Source organism: Coffea arabica, chromosome 2e (assembly GCF_036785885.1).
Source record: "Coffea arabica cultivar ET-39 chromosome 2e, Coffea Arabica ET-39 HiFi, whole genome shotgun sequence".
In the NCBI taxonomy this organism is placed as follows: Eukaryota; Viridiplantae; Streptophyta; class Magnoliopsida; order Gentianales; family Rubiaceae; genus Coffea; species Coffea arabica.
The window spans coordinates 16,154,316-16,181,115 of NC_092313.1; the positions used below are offsets into that span (position 1 = coordinate 16,154,316).

Genomic DNA, 26,800 nt, shown 5'->3' on the forward strand with positions numbered 1-26,800 from the left:
TTCATTTTAGATCTTAAACTTAAAAATGGGACACCTTAATCCCTCGCTTATAAAATTTATCCCACTTTTTTTATTCTGAAATTTGTCCTACTTAAGTAATATTATTAAGGAAGTGAGATAGATTTTATATTTACAAGGGTGTATATTAGGGATTAAATTGGGACATAATTTTATACTTTAGGAATTAAAATGGATGAGTTCTATATTTTAGGGACTTAGGTACAGTAAATTTTATAATTTAGGGACTAAATCATCCCATTTTGAAGTTTAGGAATCAAAGTGAAAATTCGGTTATAGTTAGAGGGTGCACAGAATTAGCCAGCAAAAGTTTAGGGCGTGTTCTCACAAGAGCGAAAGATCAGTGGGCATCTTATAATAACAATAATGAAAGATTAGATAGATACTCTGAATATTAAGATTACTGAAGGCGGTAAAGAAATACTGTGATTGAATCTGTTACAGCTCCGTTATGACGGAGAGAGAAAGAAAGAAAGATAAGTGGCAGTCGTCCGTGGGGACTGCATACATATAGAGTCGTGGTGTAATTTTATGACAAGGACTCGGGGAAACAGAGGGACAGGAAGATAGAGAGAGACATAGAGAAGAATCGGGAAGGGGGTGTAGAAGATGGCAGAGCGGCGTGGAGGAGGAGGATGTTGCCCGCCAATGGATCTGATGAGGTCAGAGCCGATGCAGCTGGTCCAACTGATCATCCCCGCCGAGTCCGCTCACCTCACCATAGATTACCTCGGCGAACTCGGCCTTGTTCAATTTAAAGACGTCCGTAATGCTACCCTTTTTCCCCCCCTGAATTGCTATACGATTTGCATTTACTAGCACAGACTTAGATAATTGTTGATACTATCAGTCAAAAGCAGAGCTGATTGGATTTTTGAAGATTGCAAAATTGCCGATGTTGTTCAGTTAGGGTTTCTCTTCCGAAGATTGTCAAATTAGTTGTCTCTTGCTGAGTTTTCTACTATTCAACGTTGAAAATCGTGCCAATAGTAGGCATCGCAGAACGGCGACGGAGTTGAGATGTTCATTCATCGGGAGGAAGATTATTTGATCTTTTCTTCTCTGTTTTTTAGCCTAGTAATAGGTCACTAGGATTTTATTGCAAAACAATGAAATCAGTCCTTGCTAGCGTATTAGCACTGTGCAAATGCTCACAGTTTTTCAGTTTTCCTGTTGATTGAACTGATTTTGCTTGATTTGATCAAAAAATGATAAGTTTGAATGTAGAGAAAGTGCAGAGCTTTTTGGTTCGTGAATGCTTTTGAATTTTTATATTTGTTGGATACCTATACTGATGTTTTCCTATATTTGGTGCTATCAGCTGAATGCTGAAAAGAGCCCATTCCAGCGGACATATGCAACTCAGGTACATGTTTGTTGCTTATGGAACATGACTTCCATGCATTTTATTGCAAGGTGTTGGTGCTTATTCACATGATAGATGTCATAATTGCAAGAAAATGAATGATAATGTTTGGAGTTTTGTTGTAGATTGTGTAATGACTATAATTGCATCACAATCTGATCGTTATCCTAATTGCTGTACTTACCTAGACAACTACAGCTATGGTGATAAACATTCCTTTTTTTTTTTTTTTGGATACAGTTATTTAATTATGTTACATCAAATTCAATTGCTTCTAAATCATTGCTGCCACATACTAATTTGAGTTCATGGACAGATAAGAAGATGTGGAGAGATGGCTCGCAAATTACGATTTTTCAGGGATCAAATTTCAAGGGCAGGACTGTCACTTCCTACTGGATCTGTATTGGAAGCTGTTCTCAATCTGGATGATTTGGAGGTACTCTAAATGTCTACCGACCCTTGAGTTCTTTTAGTTTGAAGCATGCTAACTGTGTTTCTTTCACTATATTGCCAGATAAAGCTTGGGGAACTTGAAGCTGAGCTAGTTGAAATTAATGCGAACAGTGAAAAGTTGCAGCGCTCCTATAATGAACTAGTAGAGTATAAGCTTGTGTTGCAGAAGGTAGATCTTGTTATTATAGTTGTCCCTCTTTAGATAGTAGTAGCTGGTCATTATCCTTTGTACTGTTTGAATCCATCAAAATAATGTATCGAAGTGGTGCAAGAATGCCCAAGTTTGTTTGTTAGAATTTTGAAAGCTTGGGCAGAACCTACTTGTTAATGGTACTGTAGAAGTTACTTCGTAGAATTGACATGAAAGGCTCGTTAAATAATGGGTTTGAGTTCTTATATAACATTGATTTGATTGTCTTTGAATGTCTAATTCATCAATCTGTAGGTTATAACACTAACTCTTTCATATGAATGCACTTAAATTTTTTGATTGATTTGTATGTATGTATATATATGCTCTTCTGCTTTAAGAGAGTTGAGCAAAAACGGTAGTTGGAAAAGAAAAAATCGTGAATGCTATATATGTATGTTTATATGTACACGGATCTGTAACTTCATGATTGATACAACATGTGAATTAAGATGGCTGTAGTGGTTGGATGCTAGTGATGCTTGGGACACAAATTCTTATTTTCTGCTGGGGGAATAAATTTTTACTCAGCTTCAGTGGATCTGGAGCCTTACAACAGACAGTTTGTTGTTTACATGATGAGCTTGCTTGCATTAACTAACATAAATGTTATTGTCCTCCTCAGGCCGGTGGATTTTTTCAGTCTGCTCAAAGAAGTGCCGAAGCACAACAAAGGGAGTATGCATCAAGTCAGAGTGCTGAAGAATCCTTAGAAACTCCTCTTTTAGCAGATCAGGTGCAAAATGACTACTGAAGACTACCATTGTGTAAATATCTGGCTTCTTCCATAACTAACCTAACTCCATTTGGTCCCGTTTCATATAGGAAACTGTAACAGACCCATCCAAGCAAGTTAAGTTGGGGTCTATCTCTGGACTTGTTCCTAGAGAGAAATCCATGGCATTTGAGAGGATTATATTCCGTGCTACCAGGGGTAATGTGTTTCTGAGACAAGCAGTAGTTGAGGAGCTCGTCACTGATCCTCTTTCAGGAGAGAAGGTATGCACCACCACTCCTATTTATGTATACAGACAGATAAACAATGTCTTTAAAATTAGTCTCATGCTGACATAAAAGTGGAGAGAGCATAAGATGGAGAAACTCTTCGTCTGAGTGAGTGATGATCATTAAAGTCATTTTTGTGTGGTTCAAGGAAGGCGGAAAAGGTTAGAGAGGTCCACATATACTTGTCTTTCCACTTGTTAATTTTCTTTTTGATTTTGAAGTACAGAATATGATCCTTATAGTTGTCTGTGCTTCACCTCCTCTTACCCCTGCTATCTGGGTGGGAAGAAAAGTTGGGCCTGGAGGCTGGAGGGATATAATATCTCTTAAGTTTTACTTTTCTTTGCCATTTCCTTTCTTATGGGACAATGAATTTGAACTTGCGTTTACTTTTCTTCCGCATTTTCCTCTTTTTGTCCCCTGCAGAGCTGGTAAATAGGGTTTTGCGATATGTCCAGGCAGTTTCATTGATCAGGATGAGTGGTGTTTATTCCTATGCATGCTTGTAGCAGTCTTCTAAGCCTGTTACTAGCTTAATCTTTCTTTCCTCTTGGATCATCAATGAGTCTTCATGCGAAGAACTTGCATTTAAGCAATTTATGACCTACTTTTGTATTTTCACTTATCATACTTGTGTATCATCTTTGATTGTTGATTATGATTGTGTAGGTTGAGAAGAATGTGTTTGTTGTATTTTTTTCTGGAGAAAGGGCCAAGAACAAGATTCTTAAAATATGTGAAGCATTTGGGGCTAATCGTTACCCATTCAATGAAGACTTGAGCAAACAGGCTCAAGCAATTACCGAGGTACTAGTTAAAATATTCGAGGTCTGCTGTCACCTGTCCAACAATATCCAGGCTGTTTCACTTGTTTTCAGTTATTTTAAATTACATAACTGTTTAGAAGAAAGTCTAGCTTCGACTTTGTTTAAATCATTCATTTGTCTGTGAGTACTTGCCTTGTAAACCACATGCAAGATTGTATAAATCATTCATTTGTCTGTGAGCATGTTCCTTCTTTTGTATGTTTAGGCTTTTCTGGTTAATCTTGTGGATGTCTTTATCCTTTGATTGCGAAATATTGACTTCGGAAGTTGGTTGAGATTCGCTTCGATGATATACTCAACTGGCACAACTGAGTTGTTTATATTATATTTTTAGGGTGGTGGAGGGTTTAGAAAATGGTTTAATATAGATTGAGCAATAACAACAAGCTATTGGTTTTCTTATTAGAGCTTTTGCCACTTCATTGGCACATGTTTGAAAAGTTTTGGTTGGTTCACCTTTGGTTGAAGAATTAGGTATTTGGTATTCCATCATCACTATGTTAAACAATTTGTGAAGTCTGTTGATCTCAAATGTCTCAAGTAAACCAGATAGTGTACATCCTTGTCAATTTCTCCAAATGAGAATACATGTCTGGCCAAATATTTCAATCTCTTCTCTGTACGCCATTCATTAGTGAGTGTGGAGATATAGGTCTTTATTATTATTTTTTTCTCTCTTTCTTGATCTACATATGTTAGATTCCTTTGTTGCCTTTTGATTCTTGACTTCAACACGTGATGCTGACTGAAAATTATGAAAGATGAAAAACTAGGCAAGTGTGGATACCATGATTATATTTCTTGCAGCTGCGTCTGGTTTACTGTATTGAAAGATATGAAAAGCAAGTGGTTGCTTGTTTTCCACTAATATATCTGGAGATGATCAAATTCGGCAGTTAAAACTTTCTTTCTTGCTGGATGTGCAGGACAGTGGTTCAAAATTTTGTAAGCTCATCAAAGTGTCAAACATCCACTTTAGTTGTTTCATTTGCTCTTTCGTATTGAAAGATGTGAAAAAATAACGTGTTGTTACTAATCAGTAATAAAGTTTCTTTTCTTCTAACTTGTTGCTGGAGAATCTTTAAGGTCTGAATTCTTCACTTGCAGCTTTTCCTCGCTGGATGTGCAGGATTTAGTGGTTCAGAATTATTTTGTAAACTATTGAAAGTGACAGACATCAACTTTAGCAGTTTTAATAGATTCTCCTTTGTGATTTAGCCGAGAATATTGAATAGTTTTTACTAATTCAACAATCAGCTTTTCTTTTCCAAAATTTAAAATTGACTTCTGGGAAAGAGCAGCATCATCTTTTGTTGGTTCTGATTGGTGATTGAGTACTAATGACTTCTAGAAAAAGTATATAGCTTTGTCTGGTTTCACTTTTTGTGTTTGGGGTTGAACCACTTGTTTTCTATCAATAAGTTTTGGAATATGCTGTTTATGTTGTTCTTTTGCGTATCAGGTTTCAGGAAGACTTTTGGAGCTGAAGACCACAATAGATGCTGGACTGGTGCACCGTGGAAATTTATTGCAATCTATTGGAGAACAGTTTGAGCAATGGAACCTTTTGGTGTGTCATCTTAATAGTTGTATCTAATGCAATTGTTTTCTGATTGAGTACCAAGTCACGTGCTTGTCTATGTATTTGTCATTAGCATTAGCTGACAAGCGAGAAAAGATTTTCCCTTTTTAGCTTACCATTTTGTAACTCCTGCAGGTGAGGAGGGAGAAATCCATTTACCATACACTTAACATGCTTAGCTTTGACGTAACTAAGAAGTGTCTGGTGGCTGAAGGTTGGAGCCCAATTTTTGCAACAAAGCAGGTAATTCTGTCTTGACTTTTTGATTCTGCAATTGGATTTTGTGATGTGGCGATGTGTGTCAGGTCGGTGTGCTGTATGACATGGGCTGGCAGTTCATAAATTACAACAATTTTGGTTGTGTAGCTTGTGCACTCTTCTGTGTTTATATAAGATATTGAGTTGTTACATTGTGAATGTGATTCGTGCAGATACAGGATGCACTGCAACGGGCAACATATGATTCCAATTCACAAGTTGGTGCCATATTTCGGGTTTTGCATACTCGAGAGGCACCTCCTACATATTTTCGAACAAATAAAGTTACTTCTGCATTTCAAGAGATTGTCGATGCATATGGGTTAGTTTTACTCTTATATCATTTTGACTAAGTAATTCAGCTAAACTATAAAGGGGTATGGATTCAATGTATGGAACATGTGTTGTTACACAAATAGGACATGCTTGTTTGCTGTGACTGTCTTGAAAGTTTTTCTAAATAGTTGTTTAGAAATTTGAAAAGCTATTTTATCTCAAAAGCTTCAGAATGCAGAAGCTTTTTCCTACTGCTTTTGTTGAACCGAAAATAGCAAAAATATGTCTTAAGAGAAATAAGTGATTTGAAGCAAATGAAAATTACCGTTTGGCAATTTCTTTTGGACTTGAAGTTAATTCAGTTCTGGGGGTTATAAGTTTTACAATTTTCATCCATTGGATAATATTTAATTACTGGAAAAGTCTCTTTTGAATTGTCAAGTTTTGTAGACTTCATATATAAGAAACTGGTAATAAAAACACTCCATCTAGAAGATGTGAGATGGAAAATGTCATAAACCTGCTATAGTACTCTCTATTCTGTACTTGGCAGTGATGAGTAATTTTCTTTCATCCCAGCCTTTCAAAGGTCCCTTTTACGTCCTTGTAAAATGAAATATTTGTTAGTTATGCTTTAAGAAATGGCACAATAATAATAAAGCAAAATATGACAGACTAAAGAGGGAACAAAGTTTCGGTAGATAGAAGAGTACGAGATTTAAATGAAGAATTTGTTAAAATTGGTTTATCTGTATGATATTACCCACCTCTTCAAAATTGTAAAGGCTTCAGGCATTGGCTGAATCTACCCTTGGTTAAGGTAAATAAAAGAAAGGGTCCATATTTTTGGACATTCACCTGAGCAAAGTTCTTTGAGGGAAAAAAAATAGATCCTCTGTATGTCTAGTTTGCTTCCATACCCTTGAGATGTGTCCATTAGTTGCTTCTGTATCTGCCCCGTCTCCGCATAAATCTTTTAAGCCTTATATATTATTCTTTCATTTTTTAAAATGAATATTCCCTTGTCAGTCTCCATTTTTTCTATCTATTGGATATGAGCTGAGATATTCGCTCCTTTATTTGCCTTTTCCCAGTGTGGCTAAGTATCAAGAAGCAAATCCTGGGGTATTCACCATTGTCACATTCCCCTTCCTTTTTGCGGTCATGTTTGGTGACTGGGGTCATGGTATATGCCTGTTGGTTACAACATTATTCTTAATAATTCGGGAGCGGAAATACTCCAGTGAGGTAAGCATTTTCCTGGTTGTGCAAGGCCCACCGGCTAATGTTCAAGTAACATCTTTAATAATATAATGGTTTCTTTTGGAACTTGAGTTTCTTAATCCTGCATTTATATTTAAATTTGGGCATGACCACATTACTGGTTGTGGTTAAGCTGAAAAGGTGGCCTTTCCTTGCTTCGTGGAGCACAGAAAACTGTACCTTAAACTAACATTTTGTGAGGGCTAGCTAATACTGGCTTGTGAATGTATTTTTGCTGCTTGTGAAATAGATAGAACATTCTTTCTCTAGTTTCTTATACTTTTGGTATATGAAGCTATTTATGACAAAAGTGAGGCTGCTGGGTCCCCATGTTGGCTTAAATGCATGTTTTTGAAAGAAATAATGATGACCCAAAGTGTGGAGGCTGCCGATGTTGTTGTTCTTAGACCTCTATTATCATACCTGTTTTCTTCTCATCTTGAAAACCATTAGTGGATTCTGGCCCTTGTAGATAGCATTGTCTTAGCAACTGGTGCTGAGCTTTTCCAAGATCTGCCGGTTGACTCTTAAGCTCGTCTCTTGACCCAAGTGTTGCAACCTCTCTTTGGGGCTTGCATGTGACTGCATTTTTGTTTCCCTAGGGAGAATCTAAATTGTTTGCATGAACATGCATTGCTAATGCTACTTGACTGCTGCTTCTTCTCTCTCTTTTTCTAAAACAAAACTTTACCTTGACCACATGAAAACACCACAGAAAACAAGAAGAAAATGGTTTTTGCTCAGTGTTTACCCAGCATATGTTTGAACAGATCTTCGATAACTGTGGTTGTTTCAATGAAAGGAACTTTCCTTGTATATGCATATAGGTTAGTATAGTAAAAGTGTTGGTAGTTAAATTGATCAAGTATCCCTCAAAAAAATCAAAACATCCATGGCATGGATGTTTTTCCCCTGAAGTAAGTAGCTGCAATATTTTAGATGGTGAGATATGTTAGAATCTAGCTTTTTGATGTGCAACTATGATTGCATTTTTCATAGGAATTATCCTTTTCTTGTGAATGGGCTCCCACGCTTCTGGGAGATTAAAATATCCAGTATCCATCTGGTCATCCTGTAGAAAATTCTTCTGACTTTTCACATTTGCACATCCTAATAGCAGCAGTCTATTTTTCTGTCCAAACTCTTTGTAACTCAACTAAAATTCGTGAGCATTAATATTCCTGTTGTGTGTTTCTAGGGAAGTATCATAGCCATTTTTGATCCTCACTTTCAAGTTGCTGTTTGTTTTTCTATAAGGTTATTAATGTTCTTGATTGATCCTCACTTTGAATCTGTTTGAATCTTGTCACTGCAGAAGCTTGGAGACATCATGGAAATGACTTTTGGTGGGCGTTATGTGATTCTGCTAATGTCACTTTTCTCAATCTACACGGGGCTTATCTACAACGAGTTCTTCTCTCTCCCATTTGAATTATTTGGTCGCTCAGCATATGCATGCCGTGATGCTTCTTGCAGGTATTTAAGTTGTTTGGATACCTTGTTGGTATTTTTTGTAAGTTGCAGTCTCTCAAAATGTTAATTTGCTTCTTTGCAGTGAAGCTACTACAGTAGGCTTAATCAAGGCACGCGATACTTATCCATTTGGTGTGGATCCTGCATGGCATGGTACACGTAGTGAATTGCCATTCCTAAATTCATTAAAGATGAAAATGTCTATACTTATTGGTGTGGCCCAAATGAACCTTGGGATCATATTGAGCTTCTGCAATGCTTTATTCTTCAGGAACAGCATTAATGTATGGTAAGTCTTATAAGATAATGTTGGTCCTCATATCGTCATCTCCAATATCTTTAGGCTTGTCATTGAGCACCTGAATGTTGCTTAGTTGCTTCTTGTTATAACTGTTATTTTCCCATACTTGCAAACTGACTCTGGAATTTCAGGTGCCAGTTTGTTCCTGAGATGATATTTTTGAATGGCCTCTTTGGCTACCTTTCCATCCTGATTATTATAAAGTGGTGGACTGGTTCACAAGCTGATCTGTATCATGTCATGATATACATGTTCCTTGGTCCTACGGATGATCTGGGTGAAAATCAGCTTTTCCCTGGCCAGAAGACAACTCAGGTTTAGTACTCATTTTAGCACAATTATGTGTTTCAATGACTTCTTCTCGTCTTTAGTTCAAATATACCAAAAACTCTTGCAACATATACTCTGTCTATGGCTGATTAACTAATTTTTTGCTTCTTGTCCAGATTGTACTGGTGCTGCTGGCTCTTATTTCTGTTCCATGGATGCTGATTCCCAAGCCTTTCCTTCTGAAGTTGGAACACGATGTATGTTCTTGTTTAACGTTCTGCTATTTTGCTTACTGACACTGCTCTTCTCCTCCCAGCTTAATTGTTTGGTTGCCTTGCAGTTTTGTTTTCTATTTTGTTTCCTTTTTTTTCACCATTTGGAATCTTGCTGCTGCAGAGACACCATGGTCACTCTTATGCTCCCCTCCAAGACACGGAAGAGTCTTTGCTGGTGGAGACAAATCAAGATTCACACGGCCATGGAGAATTCGAATTCAGTGAAATTTTTGTCCATCAGCTTATACATACTATAGAGTTTGTGCTTGGGGCTGTCTCAAATACAGCATCTTATCTTCGTCTGTGGGCTCTCAGGTATGCTGACTCAGAATCACATATTTACTTGGCTCAGGAACCTAGCTATTACTGTATGCCTCCTGTGCTTCTTGGCACATCACACATATCTGTTTAGTTATGTGCTGATCAGTTGTGTTTTTGACATTTTCAGCCTTGCCCACTCGGAGTTATCAAGTGTGTTCTATGAGAAGGTTCTTCTCCTAGCTTGGGGGTAAGTTGATCTATCTTATGTCCCTATTCTACACAGTTGAGCAATAAATTTAACAGTGACAGAGATTTCTTGCAACTTCAAAACCTATGAGATATTGAGATATAGTACATATTTTAGAGAATGCAATTCTCAAACAATGCCCTACTATGGTATTAAAGAATAATGGGTAAATTTACATCCTTATTACGGAAGGAATAGAAGGGCCTTTTCTTTTGAACTTTTTTGTGGTTTTAACGCATTTGAACAATTTCGGACTTTAATTGGGAGTTGTGACAGGTGGTCTCATAGATGATTAAGATGTTACCTCATTTTTAGAGAGCAAAGAATGAATTTCCGTTAACTCATCTGTTTGTTGCAGGTTCAACAATGTAATCATTTTAATTGTGGGAATCATAGTATTCATCTTTGCAACTGTTGGAGTATTGTTAGTGATGGAAACATTGAGTGCCTTCCTCCATGCATTGCGACTTCATTGGGTGGAGTTTCAGAATAAGTTTTATGAGGGCGATGGGTACAAGTTCCACCCGTTCTCGTTTGCCTTACTCAATGATGAGGAGGATTGAATATAAGGCTCCAAATAATCTGGTTTTGCACAAAACATGGAGTTGTCCGCAATTATTTTACTTGGATGGACATGTATAAAAAAGGGCATTGGGAATGAAGGAACCTCCTCTACAGCTCTCTCTCTCTCGCTGGTGTTCTAGTCTTTTTTCAAATAATGATTATTATATGCGGAATGCTGTTGTTCTTAGAGGTGGTGGTGCCTTCACGATGTATAATTATTCAAAGATAAGATGTCCACATGCATTGTAATATTTATCGATTTGTTTATTTAGGTTTATCCAAGTGTATGCGCCAGTTGTTAAGAAAATAAGGCTGTGCTCTCCCGTTTTTTTAGTACGATGTTGGATTCTTGGTTGCTGATAGAGGACATGCACATCCTGATTGCAATTTGGGAAACGGCACTGATATATTCTCTTTCATTTCCTGCTTTATTTTTCTTTTTATTTATTTTGAAAAGGATCAATAGTGGAACTGAACTCCATTCACTTTATTGGTGATTCGAAGCAGTGACCTCTAGGTAACGGTAACGTTGCTCAACCAATTTAGTTGATGCGCGTTGTTGTCTGTTTGTGGTGTCGAATGGCCGGGTTCTTGGTCGCTATGACCTCTAGGTCCCGGGTAAAGTTGCTTAACCAATTGAGTTGAGCTTTGTTGTCGTTTGTAGTTTCGAATGGCTGAGTTCTTGGTCACGGTATGCAACAATAAAGTAAATTGCTTGTTATTTATGTTTCTTGGTTTTGTCGAAGGGAATGCTAGAGCGATCTCAAAAATTCATTGTTCCTATAACCTCCGTATCCTTGCTCACGCATTTTTTTCACACACACACATTCAAACTGAGAGCGGGGAAGAATTTAAGAGCCTTCACTGGCCGTTAGGCTGATCCCTCAGTCATCTGAAAAATCAAGTGTTCATCCGAAAGATAGCTGCGCGTTAGAAGTAAAGCATATTTATGAGAGCAACAATTAATAATTCATTAGTTAAACGCATATTTTGCTGAGTTTTATGCTTCACGAGGATTACAGAACTTAATATAGAAGGAAAAAGTTCCGTTTTTCAAGCAATGTTGCCAGTGAACTTATGGCCCCTTAACTACTAGGCATAACAATCAACGGACAGGGAGCAGCTTCATGCAGTCCATACTCCTACTATATACAGAGATGATGTCAATCACGTCATCACCACAGCCACTCTTTTTAAGTGCTTGTATGAACTGCTGCAACGGTTGATACCATGGAGTCCACCCCACAAATGTTGTGCCCTCGGCAGATCTTGTAGTAACCATTTTCCCCCCAATGTTCTCCCCAGGAATTCTTAATGATCCAGTATGGCTTCTCTTTCATCCGGATTGGAGCATACCCTGATGAACCATAGCCTACCAATAATACACCGTGATCTAGTCTTTTAGAACATATGTATGGGCATGAAACACCCCCAATATATGTCTGCATGAAAACTGCATTAATAGCCACTGCATACAAGAGAAGTAGAATTGTCAAACTTATGTTGTCTATGAGATCATTTAGCAAATCAAAGCTCCAAAATTGAAATGAAAATCAACATTTTTTGCTGCAAAACGTTTGTGCTGAGAAAGAGAGATAAGGAGCGCATAGAGACGAGAAAAGTAAATTTTATACTGTGAGCTGAGCATCATTTAATGTCTTAGCTTAGAGAGGGAGGTATAGTGGCTGCAACAGGTGGAGAAACTACTGAATAACTAAACTATTAAGGGATCAAATTGAAGAGCCTAATACCTGCAAGAGGACCATTTTTGACGAGATTTGCTGCAATTTGTTCTTCATCAAGGGAAACAACACTGAAGTTGGCAACCTTAGCTGCAATCTTAGTTTTGTTAAAATTGCAGGTTCCACGATCTGAACCAGAGTAGGGATAGTCCTGTTCTCGCATTAGTCCACCAGCTTTTAGAGTGTATTCGAAGGCACTGTTCATCAGTCCACCATTGCACCCGGAATCACACGAGTCTGGTTCTTCAGGATCACACTACAGACAAGGAAACATGTATGACACCAAGCTAAGATATTAAGAAGGCAATATTGTATTCCTTGGATGTTATTTCTTCACAATATTGTAATTGAGCAACACACATCAAACAATCAAGCAGCTGTTTTTTATAATATTGCACGTTATTTATGTTGCATTCTCTATCTCCTTGTTTTGCTTAAAGAAAATAGTTCTTTTTGGTGGGGTGGGGTTGCAGATGTGTGAAAGAGATGGACTTTGTCGAGGACATATACGTTGAATCGTGCATGTGATTTGTTTATAGAGAAAGGATTCTGTCGTTTCTTTCCCATATTTACAAATTGTAAGCATTCCAAATTAATCCAAATAATAACTTTACTCCAAGATCTTTACCGAGGAAATAGAGATTTGAATGATTCTTTCAGCTAATATCTACAGCAACACCTCAAACCAATGGGACAATGTGTTCAATCAGATCAGAATACAGAATCTTATTTCGATTAAAATATCTTTCAGGAGAAACTATACGTACAGCTACTTAAGCAAAACCCCAAGAAGCAAGCATAAAGCCACTAACGTATGTATCAATCAAACAGAATAGAGTTATAGCTTTGCTTCTTGAAAACAGTTAAACTTACCAACCAACCTACAACATATTTTTTTGAAGTATAAAGAGCAGAGGCGGGATTTGATTCTAAAGAGAACAGACGAACCTCATGGTCACAATCCACAAGCTGTTGCTCACTGAGGCTCACAAGCTTCCCTGTTGCCAGGAAATTTGCACCTTCCAGAGCTCCTGTCGCACTAAACGACCAGCAGGACCCACATGAACCCTGGTTTTTTACAGTCATCAACAAATATCCATCAGAATCATCATTAGTTTAAAATACCCAACGGCGCAGCGACAGAGTACAAGAAAAACCAGTCAGATTTCAACGTACAACTATAGTAATAGTACAAATTTACCAGAAACAATACATTAGGAGCAAAAGTAAATATCAGAAAATCAACTATCAACGTCTTGAAACCCTAATCCAATAATTAATTAGCACATTGATGATTTTACAGTTCAAAGCCGCGAGAAAGTAGAAACTCTACCTGATTCTTCACCGGCGTGACTGCGCCGTGCTCTCTCCAATCGAAATCTGTAGGTAAATTATCGGTCGGAAGGATGGGAGCTTTGTTAGCATGAGCCGGAAACTTAAGCCTTGGGCGCAAGCCGAGAAAGTTTCGGCGGAACTCAGCTGGAGTCAAATCAGAGAACTTGGTGACACCGTGGACGGCGGAAGGATCGAGCTTCTGGTGGCGCAAAGCTCGGCGCATGTTAGCCTTGAAAACAGCAAACCTGTAATCGTGCTCCTCTTTGGAGGCGTACGATTTCCCGAACTTCTTCTTGAATAAGGAGAAGTGGTGGTCGGCGGTGAGCAGATGATCATTGTCGCCGACTACCTGACGGATCAAAGGATTATCGTTACTGACGACGTCATCACGTTCTTCAAAAATGGCGGACGACGCCGTCGCTACAGCTAAAAAGAAAACAGAGAGAAATAATGGGAGAGAGGAAAGAGGTGCCATTGTCGATGCCTCGAGCTTTCTGCGAGCGAATCCTCCGCCTTTTTATATATAGATGTCGGCCTATAGAGACAGGTAGATTATGAGTATCTACCAGTCGATTGTGGAGGTTGCTTGGGCGTGGAGGTTAACGTGTAACCAATGATCATGGGACGCGTGGCGAATTTGGATTTGTGTGAGGAGCGGTAGTTGCTTCCTCCTTTGGTTTTTTGTTTTTGGGTTGGTTGAGGGCCTTTTTACCTGTGGGGCCAGCGGGGTATTCCGGTTGCGGATAGGACAGAAGACGAAGGTGCACTCCTAAGTCCTAAGAAGGTTTGGCTAAAAGGATAGGTTAATTTCACTTTACACCCTTTGACTATTCTCAAATTTCATTTTAGCCCCAAATTTTTCAATGTCCACAATTCCCTAATTTAAACTTTAAAAATTTCACAATCCACTACAGTTGACTAACTACGTCTCGTAAGATGACCCTTTCAACTTTCACTCCTTTTCTTTTCTTTGTTTGGTCCTTAAAATTCCCTTTTTTTTCTTTGGAAAGGTGTTAAAACTCTCTTTTTTGGATAGGATGCATTCAATTTTTGATAGTAGGAAAAGAATTGAGCTTTTACTAGCTCTGAATGAGAAGAAAAAAAAATTGCAACAAGAGCAAGGTTTGAAAATACTTTTACGAATTGTTGGAAGATCAAATCAACTCGAATTTGTTGGGTATTTAATGAAAATTGATGTGATCCTGTGAATTGATGTCAAAGAACTTTCCGATTGATTCTAGACCAATTACTAGACATGCTTAGTAGTTGCTTCGACCCAACAAAAAACTTCTCTTATTGAACAATAACAAATTGAACAATAACAAATTGAACCAGTTATCTAAACCTCTCTTATTGAACAATAACAAATGGGGTTTGAGTGACCTTCATTAAGATAAGTCATAGTTGATTAACTATAAGTAAGTTCCACGTAGTCTATTAGGCTGTTCCTTATTATAACTGGCTAGTGCATGTGAAGACCAGTTATTCTTTCGATTTTAAAATTTTCATATAGTACGATAGTTGATGGACTCTATCCGTTTAGCGGAAATTAATGGACAATTTTTTTTAAAAAAAAAAAAAAAATTCCGGTGTTCCTACCTAAATTGATGCTTTTGCTTCCATTTCTGCCAGCGGATGCATTTACGCCTGTTTATGTGTTGCCTGGCAAAAACGATGTTACCATCTTCTACGTACCAACATTTCCTGTTAATTACGTTCTAACTCTGCCACATGACGTGGTGACAGCTATTTTAGTTACTAGGAGAGCCAGAAAGTGGCTTCATAGGCCGCAATTCACGAGCACTACTTCAGATCGTAGACATAACTTCTATCAGACTCAAAGAACAAATCGTCGAACGCGCGCCAGCAAAAAGGAGCTGGTTTGGGTGGTCGAGCCTTTCCGGTGAGGTGGGACCGTGAAAGTTGAGAGAACCTCATGGTGGATTAGTCTCATTTAGTTCCCAGGTTGTTTGGAATATGGTATAAAGAATTTCTCTTAGCGACAAGAATCATAAGATTAAGAATAAAGCAGCGGCACAGAGACTTAGTTGTTGTCTCTAATGGTAAGATTAAGATGACTGACACAGACAGTCTGTCACACAGTTAAACGTGATTTTTATATTCTAATAATAACTAGTTGTCGTGCCAATCTTCTTCTTCTTCTTCTACTCCTCCTCCAAAAGAAAGAAAAAAAGGTAAAGGGCCTATGCATTTGTTGCTCATTACTAAGTCTGGAGCTTGTCGATCTATTTATCCTGGGTTACCCGTTACTAGATCTAAGCACGTCTGAATGAACCCCTGTTTAAGCCGTAGTTAATGGCTACGAGGAATCATGGCACTTGTCACTCTACCGCCTATTCTTATACTGGTAACCTCGGAAGCGACAGCCCATGCCTGCGTATCTATATGAGGAAGTAATGCTAATCACGCTTAAGGTTGGAGTATTACATATCAATCATCTAATCATTATGAGGTGCTATTCACGCTGAACCTGGTACCAAAAAACCTACTATATGGCTGGGTATACCAGCGGGGCATCCTATTTTTGTGAATTTGGGCTCGGAGTGTCACACCCAAACCCAAACATCGTGAGAGACTTGTGGGCTTGAATAGAATCTCATTTGGACTCTATAGAAATAAAATAGACCTGGCTGATACCACTTTATGCATTGAATTAATAAATCTTTCTTGCATGTTGCACCATTCTCCAACCATAATTTTGCCACTTGCAAATTTGGTGATTAAATCAGATTTCCCTTCCGTTTAAATTCCATGTCTGTGCATATTTTTAGCTTTCAAATTTATGATATTTAATAGTGCATTACCTATGGATATCAATTAGGATTTGGATTTGGGTACCGTTCTTCTTCTTCAAACCCGATGGGCTTTGGATGTTATTACAAGTCCATGAAAATATCTTGTTTCGAACCGAAATTAGTGATTTCAACGTAAACCTTTACCCATTCACGTACCTGCATTTAACACCTATAAATTTATAGGTCAAAATCCCTGAGCATGATAGCATGCTAATCACACTAAACCTTTTCTTTTTTTTTTTTTAGGTCAATAAAAAGTAAACCAAGCCAAATATGCTCCTTGTAATTTGCTGTAAAGAAGCACAAGTATACATCGCACCCTTGCACACCTGTAATCATAACCTGTAAAGGGAAGAGGTTTTTTTGATGTCCTGATGACACAGTCTATGAAACTCTAGGCTATTGATAGACCTGTAGGACGAGAAAGCAGCAGAAAAGGAAGTAGCAACGAAGCAAAATTCTGATCTAACACTTCAATACCAGGAGAGAGTTAAGTGAAATAATCATACACAAAGGCCAATCTCACTAATGAAACTGCTGCCAAAGTCCCCATATTTGAATTGTCAAAGGCAAAACTTAGCCATGTCCATGTACATGTAGATGTTCGTTTGAGAAGGATAATTTAGCCTGACAACGTTCTCTATACCAGCTCTAAATTGGAGTAGGGGGATGTGTTAGAAGACTATACATTATGTTTGCGACTTTCTGTATTCCAAAACAGGAAAAGGACTCCGAAAACACCAATAAGAACTGTGAAAATTCGAAGGAACCATACGCAGCACATAGAAGTACTGTCGCAAGTACACCAATGCTGATAGACCTGTCTTCCACACTTGTAGCAAAAAGAGGCAAGGCATCTACATACAACATCAAAGAGCAGACGGAAAAAAATCAGATCCCATCATTCAAATCCTTGTTCTACCCTTTTCTTCATCTATTCAGCAATTAAAGGTAAAGCATGAGTCTACCTAAGCTGTAATGTTGGTCCCATGCTAGTGGAGTACCCTCTCCCCGGTCCCTCTTTGCTATTTCCCTCTCAAGATAAGATACTAATTGACTTATGTTAATCAGAATCAAATGGAACCGTGCAATCGCAGTGAAAATTAGGTTAACATGTAACCAAGGAACTTGAGGAAAGTTCGCATAGCTGAGCCCACAAACTGACTTGTTAGGCCTCTTTACACATTCTCGGATCATCGTTAAACTTGGCAATCCAGTATACGAAGTAACTTCTCATATCAAGATGGCAGGATGAAGAAACTTACCAAGTACAGAAATATTTGAAGTATCCTTATCCCTAAACTTTACTATACAATCAAATTCCTTTTAGCCTATGTACAATCTCTTATGGTATCAATGATCAGAAACATAAATGGCCAGAAAGTTAAGAGGAAAAAGAGAATCAAAAAGAAGCATATGCAGGCCCTACGAGGTCTCTGACAATCGCACCAATGTCGATTGACCTTCCCTCCACACCTGTAGCAAAATGTAGTAGCACATCTACATGCAAAAAGTAGCATATATGCAATTAGATCTCATCTACATCATTGGGTTACCTAGCTAACTTTAACTTTCACCATTATCTGGCCTTTAGGTGATGGCATCAGCATCTAAACCAGTTTCTTAACAGAAATCTAAATTGCTTTTAATCAGTTACTTCCAGTCATCTCACTGAAGAGGATAGATACAACAAAGATTCAAATGTGAGGATTGCCAATCTAGCTGGTTATACAAAGCTTGCAAAGCTCTATTTTTTGCATTTAATACGCTTTCCCTTTTTTTTTCTGGTTGCATTTAATGTGATTTCCCCCTTGTCTTTAGCCACCAAGTAGACCATACAAACTGAGTAAATGTCAATAAGACAGAACGAGCATGACAGACATCTATGATAACTTGTTCACACGGCAGGAAACAAACTGAACTTTGTTTTGGTTTGGAATCAACTAAATTCTCCCCCTTCTTTCCTACTCCCCCAGCATCCCTTGTCTTAGCTGGAAGGTTCAGCAAAGCTGAAAGCTCAACCTATTGCCATGCTGTAGAACAAAATCCAGTAATACCCTGTTGCAGTAATTTATTACCCTTCCATGACAAAATCCTGAAAGACTAGCCATCCATAGCCCTTTCATACGCTCAACTCCCAATTAAATTCCATACACTTCCTCTCCTACCCTGCTGATACAAATTTTTCTTTTTTGTTCTGTTTTCCCTCACCTTATATTCCCAAACACAGACAGCCTTCTATCGTCCACAAAATACCAGCCTCCACCACCATCTCTATTAGAAGTAACAATTACTAATCAAGACTAATTGCTACGGCCAATTAATCTTAAAAATTGCTCTCTTTTGTGCAATTGACCATATTATCATCCTTCATTTAAAAAAAGAAAAAAAGAAATAGTGTTTAAAAAAAAAATTGTACCTGCATTTAACAATCTGACAACCTTCAATGAGCTCAACAAAATGCTGACACTGAGGACACCTCATCCAATTCTTCTGCTCCACAAGAACCCCAAATGCACGGTCATTCCTATCCCTGAATTCCCCACTCTCCTCACACCTAAAACCAGCGTGCCACGGAAGCTTGCACTGGAAGCAAAAGAGCCGCTTGCAACAGGGACACGTGGCCTTCTTCACAGTCCCGCCGCACTCGTTCACGATCAACGCCGAGCAATTCCTGTTGGGACAAAAACTCCTCGGAAAACCCATCACCGCCGACTCGCAGAGCGAGTCGCACCATTTCACAAACAGTTGGGGGCCCACGAGGGTCCGGCAAGCTTGAGGATCGAGGAACTGGGAGCAATTCAAAGCTGGGCAGGCGATTTTGGAAACGTTGTCGTCCAGCTTCGCTTGGATGTACCTGATCATGCAGTCCTTGCAGAATGGGTGGGGCCCGCATTTGTCATTGTTTGGGCTTTTGAATAATTGGGTTGGTGAAATTATGGGTTCGATGCAAATTTCGCAGGTGGAAGGTTGGTTTTCTTGTGGTAGTTGAGGCGGTGGTTGTGGTAGTCGTGAGAGGGGCAGCTGCTGGGGTGGCAGTGGTGGTGGTGGTTCATCTTCGTTGGTTGGGTCTTGAGATTGCAGGGGCCTCGCCGGGGTTGCCAAATTGTTCCCCATTCGCGTCAATTAAGGTTTGTTTGAATAATACTAGTAGAAGGCATGTGATCAGAGCGAAGAGGCTGGTCGAAATTCTCAGTTGCAGAGTTCTACTGCGAATTTTGGGTTTTTGTATCTCACATTGGAGTTGGGACTAATTTATGCAAGCGGCGTTTGCAAAATTCTTTTTTTATTATTAATTCTTGCTGAGGTTATCTTTTTTAATTAATTCTTGCAGTGTTTAATAATTATTCTTTCGAGCAGTGTTTAATAGTAAGTATATCTTTTTGAGAAAAAGAGATTTAGTTGCTTAGTCTTTTTTTTTTTTTCTTTTTCTGGCAACGATAGCATCTGCTTAGTTGCTTAGTCAGCAGTAGTAAATATGGGTTATAGCATCCAAAATTTTTTCTGCAAATTTTTTTTTGACAGCTGTCCTTCATTAGGATGCAGAATTGAGAGTGACATTGGACTTTCTTTTTTAATACAAAGATCAAATATCATCCAAGAGAAATCCTCACCATACAACCAGGAACAGCAGCTGACCAAAGTGATTACCAAATGGAGTCAACTGCGGGTCGGTGTTACGAATTCTTTTTGTGACGTGATGTATTTGAGATAAAAAGGTGATTAAAATTTATGAAACAAATTATTTTATTTGAAATCAAGGCAATCCAAACAAACCAAAATTTATTTTTTTTTCAGGGTGAAGTGATCTGTACAGAGCACAAAAACAAAAACTGGCCGCAAATAAAATCAAAATGTCGTTTGTTGTTGTTAAAATCGCTATAACTTAGTAGTAGACTGGGTTTTCTCTCGTTTTTACAAGATACATACATATTTCTTTTCTTCTCTTTTGTCTGTCACGTTTTCAGTTTTATTTGCTTCTATTGTAAGGAAAAAAAATCACAGTACATAGGCAAAAAAAGAGATAGTACTAGATAAAGTAGTTTTTGGTGGTGACATCGAAGAAGTTGCCGGTGCATTACAAAGAAGATTAATTCCCCATAAGCCAACGTCTGCCCAAGGACACGAGGTTACAATGCAATACAATTTCCGTGAAATAGGTACCGGAGGGGGAAAAATATACTATTGAGTGTGGAACGGTAAAAGCACCTACCAAACCAATCATGCGCTTCGTATGGAATGGGAGACTGGAAATTGTTACGCAAATTAGAGGAGCACACGGCTCAAGAGTTTTCCCACGCATTTCTTTCCTTATGAAGGACTCAATTAAAGACTTTGAGAGCCAGTTCCCCGCCCAAACTTCCATCCCAGCCCCAGGTCATGTGGTCATTTATTTCTTGTGGACAGGTGAATGTGATATTGAATTTCCTTTTACTGCAAACTCAAAACGCCTGTACTTCCTTTCGAATTTACCCTCCCAGTCATCAATAATTGCACCGAAATTGCTACGAAGATTCATCGCATGAATTTGATTTTGATGCATTTCCATCCCCCCTTCCAATCCCTTTCTCGGCTGAGGGTTCCATTTACTATATCTTTCTTGTTAACTTGTGAGCCGTCGCCCATTTACTGCTCAGTTGGAATGGTGCTTGTCATGTTTCTTGGCAAGAATTAAAACCTCACCTATATATATATATATATATATATATATATATATATATATATATATATATATATATATATATATATATATATATATATATATTTTTTTAAAAAAAAAAAAGAGTAGAAGTTAAATATAAGATGGTCCTAGAATAAACGCCAGTAAATATCTATCTTGAGCGAATAGGGCTTCAATATTAAATATTAATGGTTACGAACAATTGTTTGGTACTTCGGAATGGTGGAGTTTACGTGTTCCATTACTGGGAAAAAATTCACCATGTGCTTTAAACCCTTTTTTTTTAACCAACAATTGGCTAGCTTTAAATTTTGATTTTTTTTTTATTGGCCTTACAAATTATAAATCTGACCATGTTACACGGATTTGGTTGGGCTCCAGAGTCCCATTTGCACTTCTCTTTTGATTGTCCACGAAATTCCAATGTGGATCCATTCACGTAAGAATAAAACTAGGCCCCGTTTGGGTATACCATAGATCGCAGTTTCGCATCCCCGTTCCAGTTAGTTAATGCTGTATACAGCGCTACAATAATGATTTGTCCAAGATTTTTTGGGCCAAATTCATCCAAACAGATCGCTTCTACTAAAGAGGAGGTGTTGGCAAGAACCTGACCTATATATGCATTTCAAGTTTAATCAACTTCAAAAAAAAAAAAAAAAAAAAGGCTCTGGAAGTTGAGAGTAACTTAGGCCCTGTTTAATAATCTAATTTAGCACTTAAATTTAATGGATTTAAATCTTAATATGTTCCGCGCGTTTGATAACCAAAAATTGAACATCTGAAGTAATTAAGTAGCATAGAATTTCCTAGACAAAATTTACTCCCAAAAATAAGTGATAAACTATTCACTTATAACCGAATGTGATATACACTCAAATGTATTAGATTTAATACTTAACAATTGAATAATTTAATGAATTCAGAATTCAGATATCAATTTTATCAAATGCAGCTCTTAGCAGACACGCTTGGCATTGTAACTACTACATCAAACAAATTTACAAAAAAAAAAAACCTATTATATCAATTTTGACTTTTAGAATATCAGAACCATGTATACACAAATTTTGATTTCAATTAGAGCATAGCGGCAAATGAACACCATAAACTTTAAGAGTAGACATTAGGCCAAGGGCAATTACTTAATCCATTTACTCCAGATCAACACCTTAAGAGCGAACATTATTGGATTGTAGTTTATTTGCATATTTTTTATTTATTTATATCATCAATACATTTTTCAACAAATATTTTTATTTCATATACATCATATCATAATAAAGTATTACAATATCTTTTTTTTTTCGAAAATTTATCCCAAATAATCTATTCAAAAACCAGTAACCGAATAAAGCTAATCTAAGGACTTTTCCAATTTCGCCTCTCTTCATGACGCATTTCTTTTCAACTATTCATCGCACCTGGAACGATCCAGGCAAAACCGTGAAGCTTCTCGTGGAAGATAGATAAAGGATGAATTGCTCAAAACTTAAAAGGTGCTAATAAATAATCAAATTCTGGTATAAAATATCTCTCATCCCACTTCTTCCTTATTTATTGCTTAACCTGATGTGATGCAAAGTGCTTCATGTAAATTGTTCCCACTGGATAAACACAATTCCTTTTAGAAAAATAAAATTGATTAGCTCGACCGACATACCAAAAACATTTGAGATTGATTCGTGTGATATCCATTTATCATACGTGGCAATGATAGGGATGTTAAATCTAATTTTCAAATACCTGTGTGGTATAAATATAATTTGAATACCGCTTTGGCAAGCAATGACTAGTGAAAATCAAGCTGTGCTTTCAGCCTTTAGTGCCGTAGTCCCACCCTTAAGGCCTTGTTTGGAGTGCATTATTCTATTAAAAAATTTTAACGTTTTCTGAAAACACATATTTTAAGTACTTTTTTTATTTTTTACACATTAAATTGTTATAATATGTTTTTATACAAAAATTCTTTAAAAATGGACACAGGAGCCAGACCCAACCTTTAGCAATAGCTAAAAACTCATTTTATGGAAGGAGAAAGCAGTCAAAGTACGCGACAAATGTACGAACCATGCTTCACAAAGAACAGCGGGTTGGTTTTGCATTTCCCGGAGGAGGGGCTGGAATCCAGAAGGTTCACTGTCATGATTAGGCTAAAAAAATTTGTGCGGCTCGTATCACTGCTTGTAATTTGATTTTCACGTCGTATGAGACCCATAAAAATATTGTTCTAGTGTTACTCGCTATTGTTCTATTGTTACACTTTATACAGATGATGTTATACCATGTGCAAATGGTGTTACACACTGTTCCAGCCCCGGATCCGCATTTCCCGGTCCTGTCAGTATCGACGGCGGCCTAATTGAGGGCCTGAAGCCCGAAAACGAAAAGGAGAGCAACTGCCCCTTATTAGTCCAAGTAACTGGAACGGTGATATTCGTTACGACGTCGTCAGCAAAGACTGCAATCCAGTCAGGAACCAGTCTGCTCCTCTCGATATTTATATTGGTGACTGAGGAATTATGGAAAGGCTAGTTTGAGCTAGAGGTGGCAAATCAACCAACTTAATTAAATTTATCCATATCCACCCATGAATAGATGGGTATGAGTATCTTAAATTTTTGTATATGGGTATAAATGTGTTACCCAATAATACCCATTTAATAAATGGGTATTATTGGGTAACCTATCAAACCCAATTAACCCATTTAGAATTCTCTTCCCCCCCCAAGTCTCTTCTTTTCCCCCACCCCATTTTTTTTTTAAATTTTCATTTTGTCATGATGTTAACTACTTTTGTTTCATTATTATTATTATTATTATTCTTATTATTATTATTATTATTATTTGTTGGTTTTATCTTATTATTTTATTTTCTCTTAGTTTGTTAACTTGCTCATTTTTCAGCATTACTAATTTAGGATAAATTTTAGCCTATTTTCTTATCTTTCTAAAATGAAATTTTAAATTTATATATGAAAAAAATATTAGGGGTTCAAAATTTTTGGATTAAGTTTTTATATTAATTTTTATAGTACTTAGTTCAAATTTTTATATTCTTATTATTCAATTATTAAATAATAGGTAATTTTGTGACATAGAGTATAAATGAAAAAAATTTGGTAATTAAGTTTATTGAACATTATAAATAAATATTTAAAACTAATGATGGGTATAAAGAGTGGTATAAATTGATAACTTAGTTTGCAAAAATGAATTTAAATGAATTTACAAAAAGTTAAAATAAATGGGTTATAAATGGGTAATTGGGTTACCCAATTCATTTTTTGACTTACTTATTTATACCCATCTAATTAAATGGGTATAAATGAGTTGACTCACTTATACCCATTACCCATTTTACCCAATCCAAACCCGTCCAAGTCACCCATTTTGACACCTCTAGTTTGAGCCCAGAATAATGACTTGTATCTGTCACTAATTAATGCTTAAGAAATGGAGTACTACTACGATGAATTTCTACATTATCCATCATTTAGAGCCGCTAATGAACGGTCCATGCTAAAGATTGTACGGATCAGATCATAAAATGTACTCCATTATTTGGGGTTTACAAGAAAGTATTGTATACATATTTTCATTTGTGCCCAAATTAATTTACAAACATTCTGAATAAATAAATTTACATTTTGTTGAAATACACGAAATCATTACAGCACACACATTGCCTCCTTCCCAATGTGATGAGCCACGGCCAGGTCACTGGGGGCTTCCTGGTGGTCCAGCTTTGGTCCCGCCATTTTGGAAATCAACCATATATCATCAAATCCACGCTTACAATCTTTTGCACCTCAATCAAAGATAAATTACGCTGTGAAAGCTGATTAAACTAGTGGTTTACAGTTACAATTGGGATCCTATCTAGTTACTACAGCCAGTCTTTTTATTTTAGAAAACTTTTTGAATAGGTTCGATTTCGATCACCGTCACAGGTCAGAATATTTTGGATGGTCTTGGCTCCAATCACCACCATAGATCACTTACAAAGACTCTTACAGATCATCTATCAATATAATTCTCGTATTAACAATAGAATTTGAATACATGACTTTTTTACGAGAAAATGAGACAGTTGATGACATAAGTGCCTTGCATCTTTGGTTTTCCATATTACATCTTTGGTTTTAGTTGTTTTGCGTCAGATATGTTTCCATTTTGAGTTTATTTTCTCAAAATATTTGAGTCAAACACGCTAATCTTCTGTTTTCCCTTTTTTCCATTTTGAGTTTATTTTCTCAAAATATTTGAGTCAAATACGCTAATTTTTTCCCATTTTGAGTTTATTTTTTCAACTATTAGGCATAAGATTCAAATGTTAATTTGACCATTTTACATTTTGCTTGCCCCTAAACCTCGTAGCAGAAAAGACCTTAAAAACCCTTCCCGGACCACTTGGTCGCTGCGATTGCATTTTGCCTTGCTTGCATGTTTATTAGCATTGCTCAACGTCCCCATTTGACAGAATTGCCCATCTTCTCTCAGCTCATCCGTAGTAACCACTGTAATATTAGAAATGGCTCCAACTGGAATTAGACTGACTATCATTAATCATGATCAGCAGTGTTATTGAACTTCCCGTGTCTTAGTAATTCTTTCGACAAATTCGTTCTTCGTGAAAATAGAACCTTACGTTGTTAAAAAGCTTATTTCTTAGGTTGTTACAACTTGAATTACCCTTTTAGTCAAAAATTTTCCCCAGTTTAAATGCGGACCCATATTTTATTCTGGTGCAACAGTAAATTCATTGTTGTATCCCAAACTGATTATAGGCCATTTGATACACATGTTGCGTTATTCCCGATTTACCATGTCGTATCATCAACTAGCGTTTTATTGTGGTCGGAACACTTTTAAGGAACATGAGCCACGTCCCACAACATAGTTTTTTTTTTTTTTTTCGCCTAAAGATTAAAAAAAAAAAAAAGGGACTGGCATTACAGAATCATGAATGCACCACGAAAACTTGTAAAGAATTTTAAAATTTCCTTTCCAATATGCTGACTTTTACAGTCAAACGGGGAAAATAGATCACAGAATATGGGTTGCAAAAAGTGAGTCCTATGGTTGGTTGGTGCGGCTTATTCTGGACCATTGCCGGTGCCTTTTCGATTCAAGGTTTTTGCATTGACTTTGGGTGACTATAATTACTAATTATTATAGGTCCATAAGAAAAACTTCGAAGCGATGGGAGAGGAGAACTAAAACCAATTACTCTCTCTCCGTGCAAGTTGTATTTTGTTCGTTTTCTTCCTTTCTACTTTTGGCTAGAAGTCTCTTCCAGATTTCATGATGCGGCGAATAATCATTCTCTAAAAAAATTGCATTTTTCATTGAAATGATGTTGAATTCCAAATCCCAAGCGATAGTTTTTTTTTTTTTGGGCTGCTTTGTCCTGATAAATCTTGATTTAATTAGTTTAGCTTGATTTAGTTGTTTTTCTCGATAAGTGGATTCTGATAATTGATATCAGTTGTGAATTCAAGGCGCTGGATATGACTTCTTTTTTAAAAAAAATAATGATGGAAGAAGGGTGCACTTTTCCACTTTATCGGCCAATAATGGCCCGTTCTGAT

At 37.2% G+C, this 26,800-nt stretch overlaps 3 protein-coding genes across 4 annotated transcripts; 1 reads left to right on the forward strand and 2 right to left on the reverse strand.

The window, feature by feature from the left end:
• Positions 1–463: 463 nt before the first annotated feature.
• On the forward strand, positions 464–11,028 carry LOC113731231 (V-type proton ATPase subunit a3). Its single transcript, XM_027256376.2, has 18 exons — positions 464–780; positions 1,340–1,384; positions 1,701–1,823; positions 1,902–2,009; positions 2,656–2,766; positions 2,856–3,029; positions 3,705–3,842; positions 5,325–5,432; positions 5,580–5,687; positions 5,876–6,024; positions 7,073–7,226; positions 8,557–8,717; positions 8,797–9,003; positions 9,147–9,330; positions 9,462–9,542; positions 9,682–9,875; positions 10,009–10,068; positions 10,427–11,028. Exons 1-18 carry the CDS (start codon positions 628–630, stop codon positions 10,629–10,631), a joined length of 2,463 nt encoding a protein of 820 aa, XP_027112177.2. The 5' UTR covers positions 464–627; the 3' UTR covers positions 10,632–11,028.
• Positions 11,029–11,578: 550 nt separating this feature from the next.
• Positions 11,579–14,246, reverse strand: LOC140036750 (cysteine protease RD19A-like). Its single transcript, XM_072079301.1, has 4 exons — positions 13,708–14,246; positions 13,323–13,442; positions 12,384–12,630; positions 11,579–12,100 (listed from the first exon to the last, which is right to left on the reverse strand). The coding sequence occupies exons 1-4, from the start codon at positions 14,182–14,184 to the stop codon at positions 11,826–11,828; spliced, it is 1,119 nt and encodes a 372-aa protein (XP_071935402.1). The 5' UTR covers positions 14,185–14,246; the 3' UTR covers positions 11,579–11,825.
• A 2,805-nt stretch (positions 14,247–17,051) lies between these two features.
• On the reverse strand, positions 17,052–19,810 carry LOC140004124 (E3 ubiquitin-protein ligase RSL1-like). 2 transcript variants are annotated; one of them, XM_072079304.1, is made up of 2 exons: positions 18,945–19,810; positions 17,052–17,382 (listed from the first exon to the last, which is right to left on the reverse strand). In XM_072079304.1, the coding sequence occupies exons 1-2, from the start codon at positions 19,640–19,642 to the stop codon at positions 17,208–17,210; spliced, it is 873 nt and encodes a 290-aa protein (XP_071935405.1). In that variant the 5' UTR covers positions 19,643–19,810; the 3' UTR covers positions 17,052–17,207. The 2 variants fall into 2 exon arrangements, with proteins under 2 accessions (XP_071935405.1, XP_071935406.1); XM_072079305.1 differs by lacking the exon at positions 17,052–17,382 and adding an exon at positions 17,743–18,025 and having other exon boundaries at positions 18,945–19,809.
• Positions 19,811–26,800: the final 6,990 nt, after the last annotated feature.